This window comes from Arachis stenosperma, chromosome 7, assembly GCF_014773155.1.
Source record: "Arachis stenosperma cultivar V10309 chromosome 7, arast.V10309.gnm1.PFL2, whole genome shotgun sequence".
NCBI classification, from domain to species: Eukaryota; Viridiplantae; Streptophyta; class Magnoliopsida; order Fabales; family Fabaceae; genus Arachis; species Arachis stenosperma.
In genome coordinates this window covers 86,212,544-86,233,558 of record NC_080383.1, presented here as the reverse complement: position 1 = coordinate 86,233,558, position 21,015 = coordinate 86,212,544, and the positions used below count along the sequence as shown (strand labels likewise).

Below are 21,015 nucleotides of genomic sequence, written 5' to 3'. Positions count from 1 at the left end.
GATGTAGAATCTTGCTAACTCCTCCATAGAACAGTTTACTCAGATAGGCAGAAAGTGAGCGGATTTGGTTAAGCGATCCACGATCACCCAAATCGCATCAAATCCCGACCTAGTCCTCGGAAAACCTGTCACAAAATCCATCGCGATTCCTTCCCACTTCCACTGAGGAATCTCAAGTGGTTATAGCATTCCTGACGGTTTCTGGTGCTCTATCTTTACTTTCTAGCAAGTCAAACATTTGGATACCACTGTAGCTACATCACCCTTCATCCTAGGCCACTGGAACATCTTCTTTAAGTCGTAATACATTTTCGTACTCCCAAGATGAATAGAAAACCCACTGTTATGAGCTTCCGACAATAAGTCCTGCCTTAAACTCCCAACATCCAGTACACAAATTCTCCCCTTATATCTCCACAACCCTTCATCATCCTTAGTGAATTCTTCACGCCTCTTATCACCAACATGTTGAAACAATTGCTGAAGCTTCTGCTCATCTTGCTGAGCCCTTTGTATTTCTGATTTAAACGTACTTGAGATCTGTAACTGGTACAAACAGGCTCTTCTGGCAACTTCACTAATATCCAGCTTAAGATCTACAAACTTATCCACTAGCTCTTCTTCCTTGATTCTCATCCAAGCAATTGTTAAAGATTTCTGACTCAAAGCGTTTGCTACCACATTCGCCTTTCCAAGATGATAACTTAGCTCAAAATCATAATTTTTAAGCAACTCCATCCACCTTCTCTGGCACATATTTAGTTCTTTCTGATCAAAGATATACTTGAGACTCTTATGATCATAAAAGATGCTGAACCTTACTCCGTATAAGTAGTGTCTCCATATCTTCAATGTAAATACAATCACCGCTAATTCCAAGTTATGAGTTGGGTAATACACCTCATGCGGTCTTAGCTGACGCGATGCGTAAGCCACCACGTTCCGGTATTGCATCAACACGCAGCCCAAATCCTTCAAAGAAGCATCACAATATACTTCAAATGGTTCATGCGGTTCCGGTAAGATTAAAATAGGTGCTGAAGTTAACCTCTGCTTCAAAGTCTGAAAAATCTCTTCACACTCCGACGTCCACACAAATGGCACTTCTTTCCTTGTTAACTTCGTCATCGGTAGCGCAATCCGGGAAAATCCTTCGATAAACCTCCTATAATATCCGGCTAAACCCAAGAAGCTTCTGACTTCTGTCACTGTCGTCGGTCTTTCCCATTCCATCACCGCTTCCACCTTAGAAGGATCTACAGCTATTCCTCCTTTACTCACCACGTGGCCTAAGAACTTTACTTCCTCCTTCCAGAAATCGCACTTTGACAATTTAGCATACAACTTCCATTCCTTTAAGATTTGCAGCACAATCCTTAAGTGTTCCTCATGCTCCTATGCCGTCTTAGAGTAAACCAAGATGTCATCTATGAAAACCACTACGAATTTATCCAAAAAGGGACGAAACACTCTGTTCATGTAATCCATGAAAACAGCAGGTGCATTCGTTAACCCAAAGGACATTACTGCAAACTCGTAGTATCCATAGCGTGTTCTAAACGCAGTCTTAGGGATATCATCCTCTTTTACCCTTATCTAATGGTAACCGGATCTCAAATCAATCTTGGAAAATACTCCAGCTCATTGCAATTGTTTTTTACAGTCACTTTGTTTAACTGTCGGTAATCTACACACAAACACATTCCTCCATCCTTCTTCTTCACCAATAAAACTGGCGCTTCCCACAGTGATACACTCGGTTGAATGAACCTCTTATTCAAAAGTTCTTCCAACTGAGTCTTTAATTCGGCCAGCTCTATTGGAGCTATTCTATACGGCGCAATCGACATTGGTCCGGCTCCCGGCACCAATTCAATCGCAAATTCAATTTCCCTTTGAGGTGGGAACTCAAGGATATCTTCCGGGAATACTTCTGGAAAATCTCTAACCACCGGAATCTGATCTAAGTTCTGGGCATCACCCAACGCATTAGCAGCCAACAGAATATAATCCTGACACTTCTCCCCACTACAATGCACCATTACAGAGTTCAGGTAATACCCCGTAGCTACCACTGCTCCATTCTCTCCTTCTGGCATAAACCGAATAGTCCGTTCAAAGCAATCCAACAAAACCCGATTCTTCGACAACCAATCAAACCCCAAAATCATTTCTAGCCCCACCATTGGTAAACAGATCAAATCGTGTGTCTACCCTCAAGCTTGAAACCTATTTGTCTACAACCTGACCTAGTCATAACTGTCTAATGCGGAGTATGTACATGCAGATTAAAAGGTAACTCTGACACTTTCAAGCCTAATTCCTCAACTTTAGCGAATGAATACAAAGCTCCAGTATCATATAATGCAACTAAGGATTTATCACCAATTAGACATATACCTCTCATCAATGGATCCGCCTTGGAAGCATCCTTGGCATTCACAGCAAAGACTCGACCTTGATGCTGACTCTGGCCCGCATTTTGATTCCTCCCACGAGTGCAATCCCTCGTAATGTGGCCAGACAACCCACAATTGAAACAACCACCTAAACCAATTTTGCATGAGTAATAAGGATGGAAACGTCCACAACAATCACGAGTCAAATCCGGAGAATTCTTACTCTGATTTTCTCTTCCCGTAGCATATTGAAATTGATTCTGATTGTTCTTTCTGAAGCCCCCTTGGCCTTGAGGTGCATATCCTCCTCTCTTGAAGCTTTGTCCTCTCAGATGAAAATACTTGCCACGCCCCCGACTAGAGCTCCCTCCATGAGTGTCCTTGGATGCTGCCACGGCTTTGGCATACTCTTCCAATACTCTAGCCTTGTTCACTAAGTCAGAGAAAACATGGATCTCCAAAGGAGCCACAACAGTCATAATGTTATCCTTTAAACCTCTCTGGTACTTAATGCACTTCCAGCTCTCGTAAGTCTCCAGGACACCTTGACACACCCTAGAAAACCTACAGAGCTCCTCAAACTTATTGGTGTAGTATGCCACAGATAGGGAACCTTGCTTCAGCTGTATTAGTTCCATCTCCTTTGCTTCCTTTGCAGACTCAGGGAAGTATTTCTTATAGAAAGCCGTCTGGAATACCTCCCATGGAATGTCAGCGTTCTGAAGTTGTAGTAAACGACACTCAGCTTGCCACCAAGGCTGGGCCTCTCCCGCTAGCTGATAAGCGGCAAATTCGATATACTGATTGTGTGGAACATGCTGCGAATGTAAAACACGCTCCATGGCTTGGAACCAGTGGTCCGCTTCAGTAGGATTAGTTTATCCTCAGAAAGTTGGCGGATGAACCTTGAGGAACGTCGCCAAGGTCATCAGAACTCCTCCCATGTTATCGCCGTTACCCTCAGCATTATCGTTGGCATTCCCTTCGCCATTCCCATTCCCATTTCCGTTCCCAGCCGGTTGGCCCAATCTCTGCACAGCTTGCAGAGTCACAGCAGCATTAGCTTCCATGGTATTAGTGAGATTCGCCATTGTCGCCATGAATTCGGCATGATTGTCAGTTGGTTTCTCATTCCTACTTTCCCGGGTTCGTGTTCGACCTCGTCCGTGAGTGGCCATGTAGGGTTCCTGTCTACACCACACAATCGCTATCAAGGTGATCAGTCTCAATACCAAAAGTCTAGTGCTTTAATTATCCCAAATAGGCACTGACAAACAAGCATGCTATGCATATATAAAGCAGATAACCTAATAGCATCAAATAAAAGGCACACAGAGTATGCAATGAAGCACAATCAGTCCATCCCTCAGGCTCACGAGGACGAACCGCTCTGATACCACTAAATGTAACACCCTAATTAGCCTAAGCCTTACCTTGCGTCATAAAGCAAAGGTTAATCAGAGATTACGACAGTTCTAAGCTCTACATAATATATATATAGTATAATCTAGAAGCCCGATGAAGGATATAGCTCAAAAACAGGATTTAAAAGTGTAAAGCATACTAACGAAGCTACTAGCTTAAGGCACAAGATATAGATGTAATATAAACAGGATAATAGTATAATAGTGTAATATCATAAGGAACTAGCCACGACTCGCGGAGTTTAAGCTGGCTAGCCATATACAGGTATACAGAACCATACAGTGAAAACAACTTATACAAGTTTTGTTCTCTCATATACATGCCTCTAGGAAAAATAAAATACAAAAGGAGAGATGTATAAACAACATTAACCAAAAAGACTCCAAAAGAATCCAAGATCCTCTACTTCTATCACCATCCAAAGCAACTCACTGAGGTGGGTTGCGGCCTGCATCTGAAAAACACAACAAAAATATGGTATGAAAACCAGAGGTACTCAGTATGGTAACAGTGCCCAGTGATATAGGATATAAGACCCCGGAACGCCAAAGGCAATCCTAAGCTCCATATCCATAACAAGATTCAAGCTTAAAGCATTCTAAAATAGATAAGCATAAAATATAAACCTTAACATAAATAAACCGGGTAATCTATCTTAAGGGATTTCTATTCTAACCAAACATTGTTGTCCCACAGCCTTCACCAACCGACCCTCTGTGCGATCCCATCGCCACCGCCTTCCGAACCTCCTCAATCCCAGTAGAAAACACAGGTAATATACAATGCAAGTAAAGCATAGGTAGAAGCATATAAGGCAAATAATTCTGATAGCAAGTAAGCATGTTATTCACTTAGGCAAGCTATTACAAGTAAACAAAGCATACAAACAGATAGAAAATGCATATGATGAATGCCTGCCTTACTGGCTGTGATATCCCATTGTCGGTTCAACTGCCAACCCGACACATCTCCATGGAAATGTTGCCCTTCAGAATCATGGTATGGGAAACCCCGAGATATAGTGTTCGGATCACTATCCAGGGTTTTGCGCCTGTACGCTCTATTGATCTGAAGGGATGCGAGCGGGATACTATTGCCACCGACCTCACATCTAACTGCAAGCGAGATTAACAACTGTCCTTACACTGCCGCCGCTATCTCGACAGGCGGGATTAACCACCGTCCCTGCCTGGTGCATAGCGTCTAATAATCTCAATAAAACCATTATTTTAGTGGTTTTCAAAAAGCATTTTCAGTATACAGAGATCCACCATCTCAATCCGAGTCTCCGACTCATCTCAACCACTGTCTACTCACAATTCAGTTTCCGAACATCAACAAATTATATTTTCTCATCTCATATATCCATCACCCTTCATATGACATCAAACCATCCTCAGCCCGCCAGAAACCTAGGCCTACCTTTTCTAATTTATCATAAAATCATATACTAGAACCCTTAAGTTATATCCTATGTTGTAATACTCAAAACTATGCCCAAAAGTCTTAAAATGGTGTTATAGAAGCTTACAATCTTGTTGGAAAGGTAGAATAGTTAAAAACAAGTAAATTTGAGAAACAGGACGTGTGCGGCCGCACAGGAATCTGTGCGTGCGCACGTCCCGGAAATTTTAAAATGTGTGCGTATGCACGGGGGTATGTGTGTATGCACAGGTGGCAAAACTTACAAAATCTGTTCACTCGCACAAAAAGGGCCAGCGCCTCCAACAGATAGCCCTTCCCAACGTCTGCGTCCGCACAAGTTGAAATTCTTTCTTAGATATGTGCGTGCACAAGCTGTGCTAGCGCGGCACACAGAACGCGCTTCCCTGCCTCTGCGTGCGCACAGGTGTGTGCGTCCGCATAGATCAAAATTTTTGCAGGTTGTGCGTCCGCACAAGGGGTGCGCCCGCACATATCAGAAATCATGAAATTCTACAACTTTGCAGAATTTCAGATTTTTAACACCAACTTTGAATGATCATAACTTCCTCTACAAAATTCTAAATTTTGTAGACTTTATATCAATTTAAAGGGTTTTCAAAGATCTTTATTTCTAAATAAATTTCAATCAATATAAAAAACCGAGGCAAAATTTATTATCGAACAAAATTCACCAAAAACCCAGTTTTACCAAACTTCACAATTTTCACAATTTCTTACCATACCCATACCAAATCATACCAAACCATCCAAAACTCCATTTTTCATCAAAATTTACCTGTTGTGTCATAATACACCAACCTTACCACCTTCTCCTTCTCATTTCATTACTCTCAATTTCAACATCAACTATATAACAATTATAATCAAATCACCATCAAACCCACCATTTCATAAATCATAACACTACAATTATCATAATGAACCAACCTCGAATCCATACAATCATTCAACATCGTCATATCATTGTAATTCATCTCAATCAAACCCAACATTCATCAACTCATCAACATTTAAAACACCAACAATCATTTTAATTCAAACCTATCCTATTGGTCACTCGCCTATGTGTCCATGAATATTATATACTACATAGAGGGAACCGAAACCGTACCTTGGCCGATTCCCTATATTAACCAAATCTCCAAATTAGCACAAACAAACTTCCAACCACAATCCAAGCTTTCAATTCCACTCCAATAAGCATAATTAAGTTCCAATAGCTTTCGTAGCCACAAATATCAAACTATATACATATAAATCACCTCAAATCAACCTAGGGTTCCAATTAAATATAAATTCACAAGGTTTTAATGGCTCTTACCTTTTCCAACAGATTTGGATGTCAAAATCCCAAGCTAACCAACAATTAGAGTGAACCTAAACATCCAAAATCACAAAAACTCAATTACTCAAAAACCCTAAATACCCGAAAATTTCAAGAGAGAAACTGGGAAGATTTCAAACTTTTCTTACTAGTCTCTTACATGGGTTTCGTAGAGCTTGTCACAAGGAACGTGTAGCCGCTGATGGCATGCAAATTGGAGCACCGTAGCTCAAGATATCGCAAGTTGAGGTGAGGAGTGAATAGTGTTCTCTCTTCTCCTCTCCCTCTTTTCTTATTTTTAATGTGTGTGTTGTGTTTGTGAAGTGAAGGGTTCATTAATGAACCTTTTATATGTTGGGCTTTGGCCCAACTTGGGCCCGGTCCAATATATTAGCATTTTTAGCCTGTTTGGCCCAACTTCGAGTCAAACCTTTAAAATTAATGCCCAATTTTCAACTTCTAATGTTTTTCTATGGTTTTTGATGGTTTTCACTTTTCTCGTGCAGTACCAGGCTGACTTGAACCGGTTCAACCGGTTTAACTGCCGGTTTATGGTTTTTCATGGTTTTTTTACAGAAAATACATTTTCTGACTCAGAAAGATCCACTGAGTCCAAAAATTACCTTTACATCCTAAAATTCTCTCTCTAACTTTTCAAAATCTAATTTGGATAATTAATCACTTAATTAACTGATTGATTAGTTGCGGTTCTTACATACTTGGCAGATGCCTCTGACGCCACTCGTTGTAAAGCCTTCTCTACTACTTTGACTAAAGCGGCAATGAAGTGGTTTGATAGCCTACCCACTAGGCCGGTCATCAGTTTTGACGACCTGACAAGAAAATTTCTAACCAGATTCTCCATAAAAAAGGACAAAACGAAGCACGCTCCGAGTTTATTGGTTCTTCGGGACTACATGAAAAGGTTTAATAAAGCTTGTTTAGAGATCTAGCATTTGCCTACTGAAGCTGTGATCATGGGCTTAGATAATGGCCTTAAAGAAGGATCATTCTCCCAGTCAATATCCAAACGACACCCAACTTTTCTAAATGAAGTTCAAGAAAGGACGGAGAAATACATCAATATGGAGAAAAATTTCTGACTCAAGGAACCTTTCCCTTGGTCAAACATGTCCTACCAACCTTGAGAAAAGGAAAAAAAAGCCCAAAAAGAAAAAGGAGCAAAATACAGAGAAGTCCAGAAAGTACCATAACTACACTCCTCTAAGGGTTTCCTTGGTGGATGTTTAAAGAGAAAAATGTCATACGGAAAAGCTTCCACCTCTTTGTCCAATTAAATACAAGAAAGTTAGAAGTCGGACAGAATATTGTGAGTACCATAAGCTTTATAGACATTCCACTAATGAATGCTACGACTTAAAAAATGTCGTAGAAAAGTTGGCCAAAGAAGGCCGACTTGACAGATATTTGGCCGAGAGAACGGACGACCCAAGAAAAAGAAGACGGGATGAGGAAGGAGGACAGCAAGAAGGCCCACCTCACACCCCAAAATGACATATACACATGATCAATGGAAGGTTCGCAGGAGGGGGAATATCAAAATCATCACAAAAAAGACACCTTAAGGAGGTATATCAAGTCGGGGAAGATAGTAAATCGACTGACTTGCCCATTATCTCGTTCACTAAAGAAGACACTTAAGGAATAATACCTAGGAATATGACCCTGTGGTGATAACTATGATTATAGCCAACGCTAACCTCCACAAAACCTTGATAGATCAGGGTAGCTCAGTTGATATTTTGTTCAAACCCGCCTTTGATAAGCTCGGGTTAGAAGAAAAGGATTTAAAGGCATACCCCAACAGCCTCTTCAGACTGGGAGATACGCCAATCCGACCTCTTGGTTACATCTCACTGTATTCCACTTTTGGTAAAGGTGCCAGGTCAAAGACACTAAACATCGATTATATTGTAATCGATGTAAACTCGGGTTACAATGCTTTAAAATGTCAGACTACCATGAACCGACTCGCAGCTGTAGTTTCTACTCCTTACCTCTGCATGAAATTTTCTATAGCAGAAGGGATGGCCATTGTAAAGGGGGACCAAAAGTTAGCATGAAAATACTACAATGAGAGCCTCAGCTTGAAAGGCAATACAGGGGGAAAAAGAAGTAAACACCATCGAGTTAGGAGGGGTCCGAACTCTTGAAGAATTATGCCCTCAACCTGAGGGCGAAATAGAAGAGGTACAAATTGGAGACCACCCTAACAAAACAACGAGCATAGGGGTAAACCTGGAGGAAAGCCTGAAGGAACAGTTCGTTAACCTGTTGAGAAAAAACTCTGATCTCTTCACATGGAAAGCTTCCGATATGCCCAACATAGATCCTGAACGAATGTCCCATAAACTCGCACTATATCCGAGCTCCTGACCTCTTCAGCAGAAGCGCAGGAAGCTCAGACCAGAAAAGACACATGTCGTGGAAGAGAGAGTATAAGTCTTGTTAGAGATAGGGTTTATAAGGGAGGTAAAATATCCACTATCATTAGCTAACATCGTGTTGGTGAAAAAACAAAACGAGAAGTGGAGAATGTGTGTTGATTATATCGACCTCAATAAAGCCTGCCCTAAGGATCTTTATCCATTTCCCAGAATTGATGCTTTGGTCGACTTAGCCTCAGGCTACAGATATTTATCCTTTATGGACGCCTACTCGGGATACAATCAAATTCCAATGTTTAAGTCGGATCAAGAGAAGACCTCATTTATAACTCCAAAGGCTAACTATTGCTACGTAGTAATACCTTCTGGATTAAAGAACGCGAAGACTACATACCAACAATTAATGAACAAAGTGTTTTTCTTTCACATAGGAAAACTCATGGAGATATATGTGGATGACATGCTCGCTAAGTCCAAAGAGGATGTGACACTATTGTTCGACCTTTCTGAGGTATTCTTTACTTTAAGGCAGCATGAAATGAGGTTAAATCCCTAAAAATGCACCTTTGCAGTAGAAGCTGGGAAGTTCATGGGATTCATGTTAACCCAAAGAGGCATAGAAGCAACCCCAGACAAATGCCAGGCTATACTCAACATGAAGATCCCGACTTGTGTTAAAGAGGTCCAACAACTAAATAGAAGGTTAGCAACTCTATCTAGATTCTTAGCCGGATCGGCCTTGAAATCACTCCACATTTACTCAGTCTTAAGGAAAAGGAAGCAATTCGAATGGACCCCAGAATGTGAACGAGCCTTTCAAGACTTCAAAGCGTTCCCGGGGCACCTACCCATACTTACCCAGCCTATCAAAAGGGAAGAGCTCGTGCTGTATTTAGCAGTAGAAAGCTAAGCTATAGCTTCAGCTCTGGTCTGAGAAGACAAAAAGGGGCAGCAATCTATCTATTTCATCAAAAAAGCCCTACAAGGGGCAGAGTTGAACTACTAAAAGATAGACATGTTTGCTTATGCCCTTATTCTCAAACCATCAAAGTCCGCACTAACCAACCGATGAAACACATTCTACAAAAAAACAGACTTGGCTGAAAGAATGCTACAATGGGTTATGGAATTGTCCGAGTTCGACCTAAGGTACGAGGCTCGGATAGCAATTAAGTCGCAATACCTTGCTGATTTTGTCGCCGAGTCTGCCGAAATCCCGGTAAACCCAACCATATAGAGCCTGTACATAAACAGGTCATCAAACGAAGCTAGAAGTGGAGCAAGCGTTACTCTAAAAAGCGACCAAAGAACTCGGATAGAACTCTCCTTAAGCTTCGAGTTCCCTGCTTCCAACAATTAAGAAGAGTATGAGGCCCTACTTGCTAGCTTGAAGCTGGCTAAAGAAGCGGAGGCTAAGAAATTGATAGTGTTTAGCAATTTTTCAAGTAATAACTTCACAAATTAACGGCACCTATCAAGCTAAAGACCCCACTATGAAGAAATATTTGGATAAAATCTGAGAACAATTGGCACACTTTTTAGAAAGGGAGGTCTGACATATAGCCTGTGAATCCAATGTCCGAGGTGATGCCCTCTCAAAATTAGCCATCACCAAACCAGGGGGCAACAATAGAAATCTCATTCAAGAAACTATGCAATTACCATCCATATTAAAAGAGGATGAGGTATTAACCATATCCAATCAAAATTTAGGATGGATAACCCCCAAAGTCAACTACCTTAAATTTGATGTCCTCGCCAAGGATGAAAAAGAAGGCAGAAGACTCGTAAAAGAGGCACAAAATTACACACGGGTCCATAATGTCTTATATAAAAGAGGGATCTTAACACCCCTCTTAAAATGCGTCACGACCTCTTACACAAAGGAAGTCTTAGAGGACGTACATAGTGGTATATGTAGAAATCACTTGGGAGCTCAGTCATTGCCAAAAAAGTGATCCAAGATGGTTTCTTTTGGCTGACCTTACAGAGGGAGGCAGCCGAGTTTGTTAGGAAGTGTCCACCTTGCTAGAAACATGCCAATTTCCATGTTGCACCTCCCGAAGAGCTCATCAGTGTCACCTCACCATGACCATTTACAAAAATGGAGTCTCGACCTACTTGGACCATTTTCACCAGCATCAGGCCAAGTCAAATACCTCATAGTAGGGATTGATTACTTCACTAAGTGGATCGAGTCAGAGCCCTTAGCAACTATCATTGTCCAAAGAAGTAAAAAATTCTTGTACAAGAACATTGTCACAAGGTTTGGAGTACCCCACTCCATCACCACGAAAAATGGGACTCAATTTACCGACTCAACCTTCAGAAACTTGGTGGCCGATCTAAAAATAAAACACCAGTTCACGCGGTAGAACACCCCCAGGCCAACGAACAAGCCGAAGCTTCCAACAAAATCATACTAGCCAGGTTAAGGCGCCGAATGCAGGACGCAAAAGGGACTTGGACTGATGAGCTCCTTCAAGTTTTGTGGGAATATCAGACTGCTCCACATTCTACAATCGAAGAATCACCTTTCTGACTTACGGAATGGAAGCCAGGATCCCCATAGAAACAGCTGAAGAATTACCTAGAGTCATATTTTACAATGAAGGGGTTAACATCCAAGCACAAAAGGAAGAGCTCGACCACCACCTCGAAGAGCGAGAAAGAGCTCAGATTAGGGAGGAAGCTCTAAAGAAAAGAATGGCTCTAAGGTATAACCAAAATGTGATCAAAAGGAACTTCGTCACCAATGACCTAATCCTAATCCGGAATGACATTGGAGTACAGAAATCAGGAGAAGAAAAGCTGGCTATAAATTGGAAAAGACCTTACAAGATAGTAGAGGTCTTAGGAAAAGGTTACTACAAAGTGTCCGATCTCCAAGAGCGGGAGCTCCCGAGGTCTTGGCTCGCATGTAACCCTAGAAAATACTACAAATAAGATAAAGCAAACTTCACGCCTTGGTATACTCTTTTTCTCGGTTATAAGGGCTTTTAACGAGACACCAGCACGAGGGCTAGGGGCACCTGAGCTTTTAGTAAGTAGATTTGTAAAGGAATTTATTAATTACCAATAAAAATTCCTATCCTATTTCTTTCTTCATTAATTTAAGCTCGGGAAAATCATTGACCGACCTAAACATGGTCGGCAAGATGAAGAGACGAGGTACAAGTTAATGTAAGAAGTTATATAAACAACCCGTACAATGCAACCTCAAAGAGGACGGATAAAAAACGAGCTGTAAAAGTAACTTAATAAAGGCTAATTATTAGAAGTCGGAACTGTGGAAAAAAAATCCTAAATTAATAAAATTTGCTATGGCTCAAAAGTCAAAGCAAACTATAATCCAGCTACAAACAAAAGATAGAACAGCACTCTGTGATATAAAGGAACAGTTTTTGAACATTACTTCATAAAAAGGTTGTAGAAATAACTAAGTAAAAGGTAAAAGTGTTCAAGAAAAACTACCAACTATTACAAAAAAATTCAAAATGTTATAAGACCCATAGGTCGGCCCATTCCAGAAGTCCAAAACAAAAACAAAAAGGGCTCAAGACTTTTCCTCAAAAAGAGGGGTAAGGTCCTCACCCGTGACTACATCTTTTTTCTTGGCCGAGGGAGTTGGAGGATGAATAGGCACCGGCACGTCTAGAATACCAGTAAGAACTGAAGAAGAGGTCTCCACAACAACAATTTCAGGCTGGGCTTCAGACGTTGAGGTTTGACCGACCTGAGGACCCGAGGTCTTCAGATTAAGGGGAGGCTTCTCCTCATCTTCCTCAGAAGCAGGGACGATCTTGCCATCCACCACAATATTGTCCGTGCTAAAAAGAGAAAGATCAAGGTCGGGAGCCAAGACATTGATCTGAGCCTCTAGGTTCTCAAACATCTCGTCCATTCCCAATGCCGTCGACTCCTCAAGTTCAGCGCATCTCTCTTTCTTCTTCTCCAGCTCCTCCTGGAGTTCCAGCTTTTCCCCATAAACACGGTATAGCTTTCCTCCGACTTCATCATCTTCACCTCGGCCAAAGCAGCAGAAGATCCGACTTCACCGACCTCTCCCGAGCTCTCTCCAGGTCAGCCTTCAAACCCTCCCTCTCTTTTTCCAAGTCCTTCTTAATATCATTAAGCCTCTCCACATCATCTCGAGCGGCCACCAGAGCACTACCTGTGGCCTGAATAGGAGTGTTTCTCAGCTCCCTAGCTTAAGTAGCACATACACTGACGTGCGAAGCCCTCCACGAGCTAAGGTTTGGAGGTGATTCTGAAGGACCACGTCATCCATGCTCACGTGGTGATGAGAAAGAAGGTTCTTTTCACCCTAGGCTAACGCATCAAAATTCCTCGTATAGATGTTATTCCCCTCATCCACCTTCTGTTTCTTGGAGAGGGGTTCTGCTGAAGAGGGAGACTGAGGAGAAATCTCAAGGGCTATAAGCCAGGAAGTAGGAGTTGGGATGATTATCTTTGTATCAGAGGGGCCCAACTCTAACTTTTTCGGAGAAGATCGGGCGGAGGAGGATCCGAGTTTTTCTTGCAACTGGAGGTTCCGAGCTACCACACTCTTTTTTACGTTTCTAAGTGTTCTCATATAAGCATATTTCGGAGCCATAATCTCTACAAAAACAAAGAAAAAGTTAAGTAAAGACAGCAATAATGTTAACCAAATTCAGAAAAGCAAAGAGAAAGAGAGCTACCCAGCTCGGACTACAGAAGGCTAAGGTCTCCTAAAAATATTTTCGTATCCAAGTAAGGAGCTCGACCCCAAGAATCCAGAAAAAAGTCTACAATACTCCTTTTCAAGGTCATCTAAGTCCTTGACATCAGGCTTAAAGGTGACCAATGTGTCTTGCCAGTATAAAGGAAAAAGAAACTCTTGATTCTCGGCCAAAAAGAAAGGTCGGACTCCCTCTACGCCCCAGACCTTAAAAAAGTGATTCCTAAAATCATGAAAGGAATCATCGAAGATGGCAAAAACCTTTTGACTTTGAACAGCTCGGAAGGATATCCATCCCAACTTCTTCATGGAACTATAGGGTTTGGTTGCAACAAACAGATAAAAGAACACATTCATCGAAGGTCAAACATCCAGCTCCTGACATAGGAGTTAGTATATTTTCAGGAAGGCCCAGGAGTTAGGGTGCAATTGAGAAGGGGCGAGGTTGCAAGCAAGGTTCAGAAAATCGGACTGGTCATCAAACCGCTCTAGTCACTAGTTCGCTGGTTCAGTGGTCTAATCGGTTCAACCGGTGGTTCAATCGGAAAAATCTTTTTAGAGTAGAATAATAAATAAATTATAAATATACATCCTAAAATATAATTATAGTCTGATACAAATCTTAAGATATCTTCGAAATTAAAAACACTACATAAAATATCATCAACCAAATACATATGATCTTATCAAAATCCAAACTCAAAAGTTAAATAGTAATAAAAGCATATGTAAATATTAAATCCCAACATCATGGTTTATCAATTATCAAAATCCGTAAGAACTTGTTACAAATCTGCTTCGGTGGGATGATCTTCACCTTCATTCCCACCCTGATCAGCAGAAGAAAGAGATGCAGCATAAAGACCACTACTACCACTGCCACTTTGATATGAATCAGCATCAATTTCACCTAATAAAATAGAAAAGTTATCATTATATTATAAACTAACAACATTCTAATAAATCATTAGAAACTAAATATACTATACTCACGCAATAAGTCATCCACATTGCTAGGAAGATCAGGCTCTTTCTCTACAACCTCTTCAGTCACCCAGAAGTCAACTTGACTGATACTTTCATAATCAATTGGATCATGTTGTGTCTTTTGCTTTCTTTTTTCTTTTTCCTTCCTAAAAAGTTAAATACAATATATGGAGATTTAATAATTTACAAATTTATTATGATAAAGATTACAAATGAAACAATATAGTATTTCATGAAACATATATTACCTGGATTTAAGATGCAAATTATAGGTAACATAAACAATGTCATTCAGTCTATCATGCTCTAATCTATTTCTTCTTTTTGTATGAATCTGGTCAAAAAGGCTCCAATTTTTCTCACACCCAGAAGAAGCAGATGCTTGGCTAAGAATGCGAACAACTATCTTTTGTAGACATGGAGCAGAGCCTCCGAATAACCTCCACCATTCATCTACCAATTATAAAACCATAACATATTATAAGATATTAATTAAGAACATGGGAGCATAAAACAAGTTACTATTGATTAAACAAATATTCAACCATATTCTTACCAGGCTTAAGTTCAGATGCAGCTGGAATAACTTCTAATCTATCAAAACTTTCCTTTCGATCTCTATATAAATGTATTTCTTTCATTGCCTGAACTGAATCCAAATTGTTACACTTGCAATACAAGGTAACAAGATCAAGCAAACCTCGCATAACATCAGATGCTTCTTTATAATTTTCATTAAAAAAGAATTTAGGATTCAGGAAGTAAGCTGCCGCATGAAGATCTTTCTTCAAATGCTTATCCCATCTTGAGTTGATAATATCTGTGTACGGCTGATATGCAGTCTTGGATTTCCTAAACATCTCCTTAATTGCATCTTCTGCCCTTAGCATTCCTTCATAAACATATCCCAAAGATGGGGGGTCATCAGCATCAACAACCCTCAGCAAGTAAATTAGAGGGCTCACAAGTTTACATACAGTAAAGCAATCGTCCCAAAATTTGGCGTCCAGAATAATAGCACTCACAGCTCTACCAGTAGCACTCCTTCCTAATTTGTGATCAGTGAAAATTGAATCTACAACCAATTGTTGCAACTCCTTTTTACGGTCAAAGATGCTCTTCAATGTAATAAACACAGTTGCAAACCGGGTTGCACCAGGACGTACAATTTCTCTCCAATGAGGTCTTTGTCATAGCTAAGATAAGAAAACCATATGATTGTACACAAATACTGTGATCTTTGAAGCACGAGTTGAAAGGTTAGAAATATGCGCCATGCTGCTTATATCTTTTAAAATAAGATTAAGGCAATGAGCAGCACATGGTGACCAATAGATATTATCATATTTTCTATTGATAAGCCTACCAGTAGCAACATAATTGGCCGTATTGTCAGTCACAACATGCACAATATTATTTGGGTCAATCCATTCAATCACCTCAGAAAACAAAGTACACAAGTGTGAAGCATTTTTTACCATACTGGAAGCGTCTACTGATTTCAGAAAGCACAAACCTTTAGAACAATACACCAAGAAATTGATTAACGTTCTTTGTCTTTGATCTGTCCAACCATCAGCCATGAGGGTACATCCAGTTTCCTTCCATGCACTCCTATAACTATCAACTAGCATTTGACTTTCTCTTTTAAGATCAGCCAACAAATAAACCCTTAACTTATCATAAGAAGGCCCCTTGTAACCAGGTCCAATACCAGCAACACCATCCAACATATCTTGGAAATATGGTGACATCACAGCATTAAATGGAATTTTACAATCCAAAAGCCACCGAGCAAATCGTTTATCAACCTCGTGTATCGCCTCTTTGTTTTGCATAACACTTTTAATACTTGGTTAAGCTCCTGGAGTTGTTCTTGGTGCAAACATAGGAGGAATGACTTTGGCTTTTTTCTTTGGATCGCCTCCAACTCCTTGCTGACTCGAGGTACGCTGTTGTTCCTGTTCTTCTTGAGCTATTGCCTCATCAATTGCATCCTCTACCTCATCACCACCCTCTTCACCAAAACGTACTTTTCTTTTCTTTTTGCTGGCCTGAATATCTTTCAACAAACTTTCCATCTGTTTTTCCACATCATATGGAACTTTAGGACATTTTTTCACGTCTCCAGTAATCTTTGCTAGATGTTTCTTCATCCTGTGAATTCCACCTCCATTGAAAACTTGTAGACAAAATAAACATTGATATTGTGGTTTTCCATTCAGGTGTTGTAGAGCAACATATTTCCAAGCTAAATCTATTTTTCCTCTAAGGTTAGAAGAACCTTGTGACTGACTATCGTTAGCACTACGGGAATTAGGATTAGCAGCATCATTCAGAATAGGAGTATCGGCAGGCATGTTATTATTCATAGAAGCATTGTTATCAGCAGTTGCTTCTTGATTAATACTATCTTCCATAACTAAAATTAATAAAACATGTATGAAATTAAACAACACAACACAACACAACACAACACAATGAACATACACAGCAGCAAACAAAAATTGAGCCGAGGACCAAACACAAATTGACCAACAAATAGAAATTGTGCAACAAAGAGGAATTAAGCTGCAAAATAGAGCAGAAATTGAGCAGAGGACCAAACACAGCCACTTACTTTTCAGATTATTAATTTCTTATGCTAATTGCTAACCAACAAACAGTCAAACAGAAATTGAGCAGAGGAACAAAGAAGGAAGAAGATGAGCACTGAAATCAGAAAATGCACAGAGCAAGTTCACATAAATTAAACAGTTCACAAATGAAGTTGAGCTGCAAAATAGAAGACCAGCCAGCTTAACATTCAGATTTTTTATTTTTTATGCTCAGTAGCAAACAGAAATTGAGCTGAGGACCAAACACAAATTGACCAACAAATAGAAATTGTGCAACAAAGAGGAATTAAGCTGCAAAATAGAGCAGAAATTGAGCAGAGGACCAAACACAAATTGACCAAACACAGCCACTTACTTTTCAGATTATTAATTTCTTATGCTAATTGCTAACCAACAAACAGTCAAACAGAAATTGAGCAGAGGAACGAAGAAGGAAGAAGATGAGCACTGAAATCAGAAAATGCACAGAACAGGTTCACAGAAATTGAACAGTTCACAAATGATGTTCACAGAAAATTAAGCCGAGGTCTAAGTTCAGTTCACATTGAGGACAAAGAGAAAGAGAACATGAGCAGAGGTCTAGGTTCAGTTCAGTTCACAGAAAATTAAACCGAGGTCTAAGTGCACAGAAATTGAACAGTTCACATCGATGGAAGAACATGAGCAGAGGCGAAGGACAAAGAAAAATGAGCAGAGGACGAGTCACTCACCTGGGGTCGACGGAGGGCTACCGGTGTTGACTGTTGAGGACCGCCGATGAGAGGATACTGTGTGCTGGTGTTGAGACTTGAGAAGATGAAGACGATGGAGATTGAGGGCTACTGGGCAGGAACCAGGCGACGATGGAGATTGGAGGGTTGCTGGAGCTGAGGATGGCGACACCACGGGGGCGAAGGATGGCGACAGAGGGATATGGTTCAGGCCGCGCGGCTAGGGTTCTCCTTCTCCATTGGAGATGATTCAGATGATGATTGATGAATGAATGGGGTCGGGGCTCGGGGGAAGAAAGGGGGTGGGGTGCTCTACGGGCGGGTCGGGTCGGGTTTATTTTTTTTATTTTTTTAAAACGTAAAACGGCGTCGTTTAGCGTAACCGGCCGGTCACCGGTTTGGTCCAACCGGCCGGTTTTCGACCGGTTTGCCGGTTCTTGAGCGGTTCTTCTCTCCGCAGTTTTCAGATAAGGACCGGACCGTTTGCAGCGTCAGTTCACGGTTAAACCGGTCGAACCGGCCGGTCCGGTCTGGTTTTCAGAACCTTGGTTGCAAGACCACAGTACATTAATTTCGAAAGCAGTAAAAGGAAAGGATACTTAGTCGGGTGAAGAAAAATTTGTAAGCATAAAAGAAAGGTCGCTCAGAGTCCTCTAAAGGAGGGAAACACACCCTCTCTTCCGGATCGGGCGCCACTAATTCATAGTTTCTCTCGTCTTCCCTATTCTCACATATACTATGGTGCCTATGAAACTCCTGACAATACTATCTATTGGTCATAGGAACATAAGAAAGAACAGTAGTATCTACTCAAGCTCGAAGACTAGGAGGACTTTGGTCGACATAATCGAAAGGACAGAGTGAGTCATAAAAGCTATACCTACAGATGCAAAATAAAAAATGATTACTAAAAGAAGTCGGAACTCATCCAAAAGTAAGTTGGGCAAATTCAAAAAATCAACAAAATCAAATGGTGTCCCTACTATGCAATATTGTTGCATAGCAACAACGCCATTTGGGGTCAATAACACCCACGGTGACAGTCAAAAGCAACACAGTTCGAAGGAAACGTTTTTCTTTTTCACAAAACAACAAGAAGATAGCAGTTTCAGCCTCAGCATTTTTTCCAAAAGAGAGAAGTGAAGAAGAAATGTATCCTCACAAGAAATAGTTTTTCTTTCACAATCTTCACACATAGACAAGAAAGACTCAGAAGCACAAGACAAGTATTCAAAACAACTAAAGAACCCACCTTGAAGGAGATGCGAATCGAAGGTGGGCATATCAATCAGTAAAAACACGAACGTTTCTCTCCCAAAATAGATCTCCAGAAAGAATAAGAAGGAGAAATCTTGGAACTGAAGGCTTTAGAAAAGCAAGAAATTGAAAGGAAAAATCGAACACTGTTTCACAAAGAGAGTAGAAAGGAAATGATTCTGGAAATGTGAAAAGAGGAAAAGGAGAAGGGAGAACACCTTATAAAGGGAGACAGGGGCACGACCGCCATTACTACCCTCATCAAAGTATGCTCGAAATCTAAGGAAAACTGCCGCATAACGTCGCTCCCCATTTAAGGGGGTAACGTTCAAAATTTCAAAAACAGGTTAGATGACCGATGTCAAAGCCAAAATGTTTGGGCCCAACCTCCCTAAAGCTCGGACTCAAGTAGGGGCACTGTTCATATCTTGGCCCAAAACATAAAGCCAGGCCCAATATGCATAAAGGGCCCAACTTTAGAAGGTGGCCTCTATCCCATACCCAACCTCCTCTAAGAGGTCGGACACCGATAGAGGAGTCCAGCTCTACTTGTCTAAACAAGTAAATGCCTCCAGATATCCCTCCACTACATCTAGAAAAGAGATATTAATAGACTCCCAAAGATAAAGGGAACAGTTATCTATCAATAAAGGTAGAACTACTTCAACAAAGGTAGTTACTAACTCTACTATAAATACACTGACACCCCCCTCAGGTATAAGGTATGTTCTAATCTACTAAAAACCTGCCTAAAGCCCTTGCTAACTTAAGCATCGGAGTCTCTTGTAGATATCACCCCACGAGAAACTTGGATAGGCGGCACCTCGGCATCACAAGTCAGACCCTGCAATACAAATGAATCTGGACCTCACGTTTAGGACCAAATCAACGTTTCAGGTAACCCTCGAAACAATATCCATTTAAAAATTTCTTGATTAATTCTAGCAGCAATTAATAAATATTAAATAAGACAAATTTTGACTATTTCGACTGATTTTTTATTGTCTTCCTAGTATTACTGTAATTTTTATATCAAAAATTATATATTAACATTCAAGTTGGCTAGAAGAGAAAAGCATTCATTGTGCAATAAGTATATAATCCATGCCATATTCATTGTTTTTTGAGTAAATGTCTTTTTTGATCTCTAACCATTTAGATTATGGACAAAGCACACTCCCACAATTTAAAATTAACAAAGGGGCCCTCAACCTCCATTGGAAATACCCATCATGACCCTTGTAATCGGAAGACAAATGGTGGGGTGTTGACATGTCAGTGGCTAGTCCACGTGGATTTTGTGCGTCCATATTCGGGACTTATCGACCTCTTTGCAATAGCCAAAACAGTCGTCATCACTGTTTGTATTATCGGCGCCGGCATCAATAGTTCCTCTGTTTCTCACTTCCTCAACAAGTACTCCCTTCACTCTTCCGACTTTCCAATAAAAATCCTCATCATCGAGCGTAGCACCACCGTCGGCAATCGTATGGCTACCATCACAATTGTCAGAGACATATTCGAGGCCAATGCATCCATCCTCCACCCTAAGAACTTTCACGCCGTGAATTACACCAAACTTCTGGACCTCAAGGTGAAGCCACCATTATCAGAGTCGAACTCCATTAGGATTTGGAACAGAAGCTGCTTTTCGTAATCTCCATTGTCGTTCTCTAATATTACTTACAACTGCGGTGCAGAGACCGTCGACAACAATC

At 40.7% G+C, this 21,015-nt stretch overlaps 1 protein-coding gene across 1 annotated transcript; it reads right to left on the bottom strand.

The window, feature by feature from the left end:
• Positions 1 to 2,263: 2,263 nt before the first annotated feature.
• On the bottom strand, positions 2,264 to 3,241 carry LOC130940043 (uncharacterized). Its single transcript, XM_057868092.1, has one exon. The coding sequence runs from the start codon at positions 3,239 to 3,241 to the stop codon at positions 2,264 to 2,266; it is 978 nt and encodes a 325-aa protein (XP_057724075.1).
• Positions 3,242 to 21,015: the final 17,774 nt, after the last annotated feature.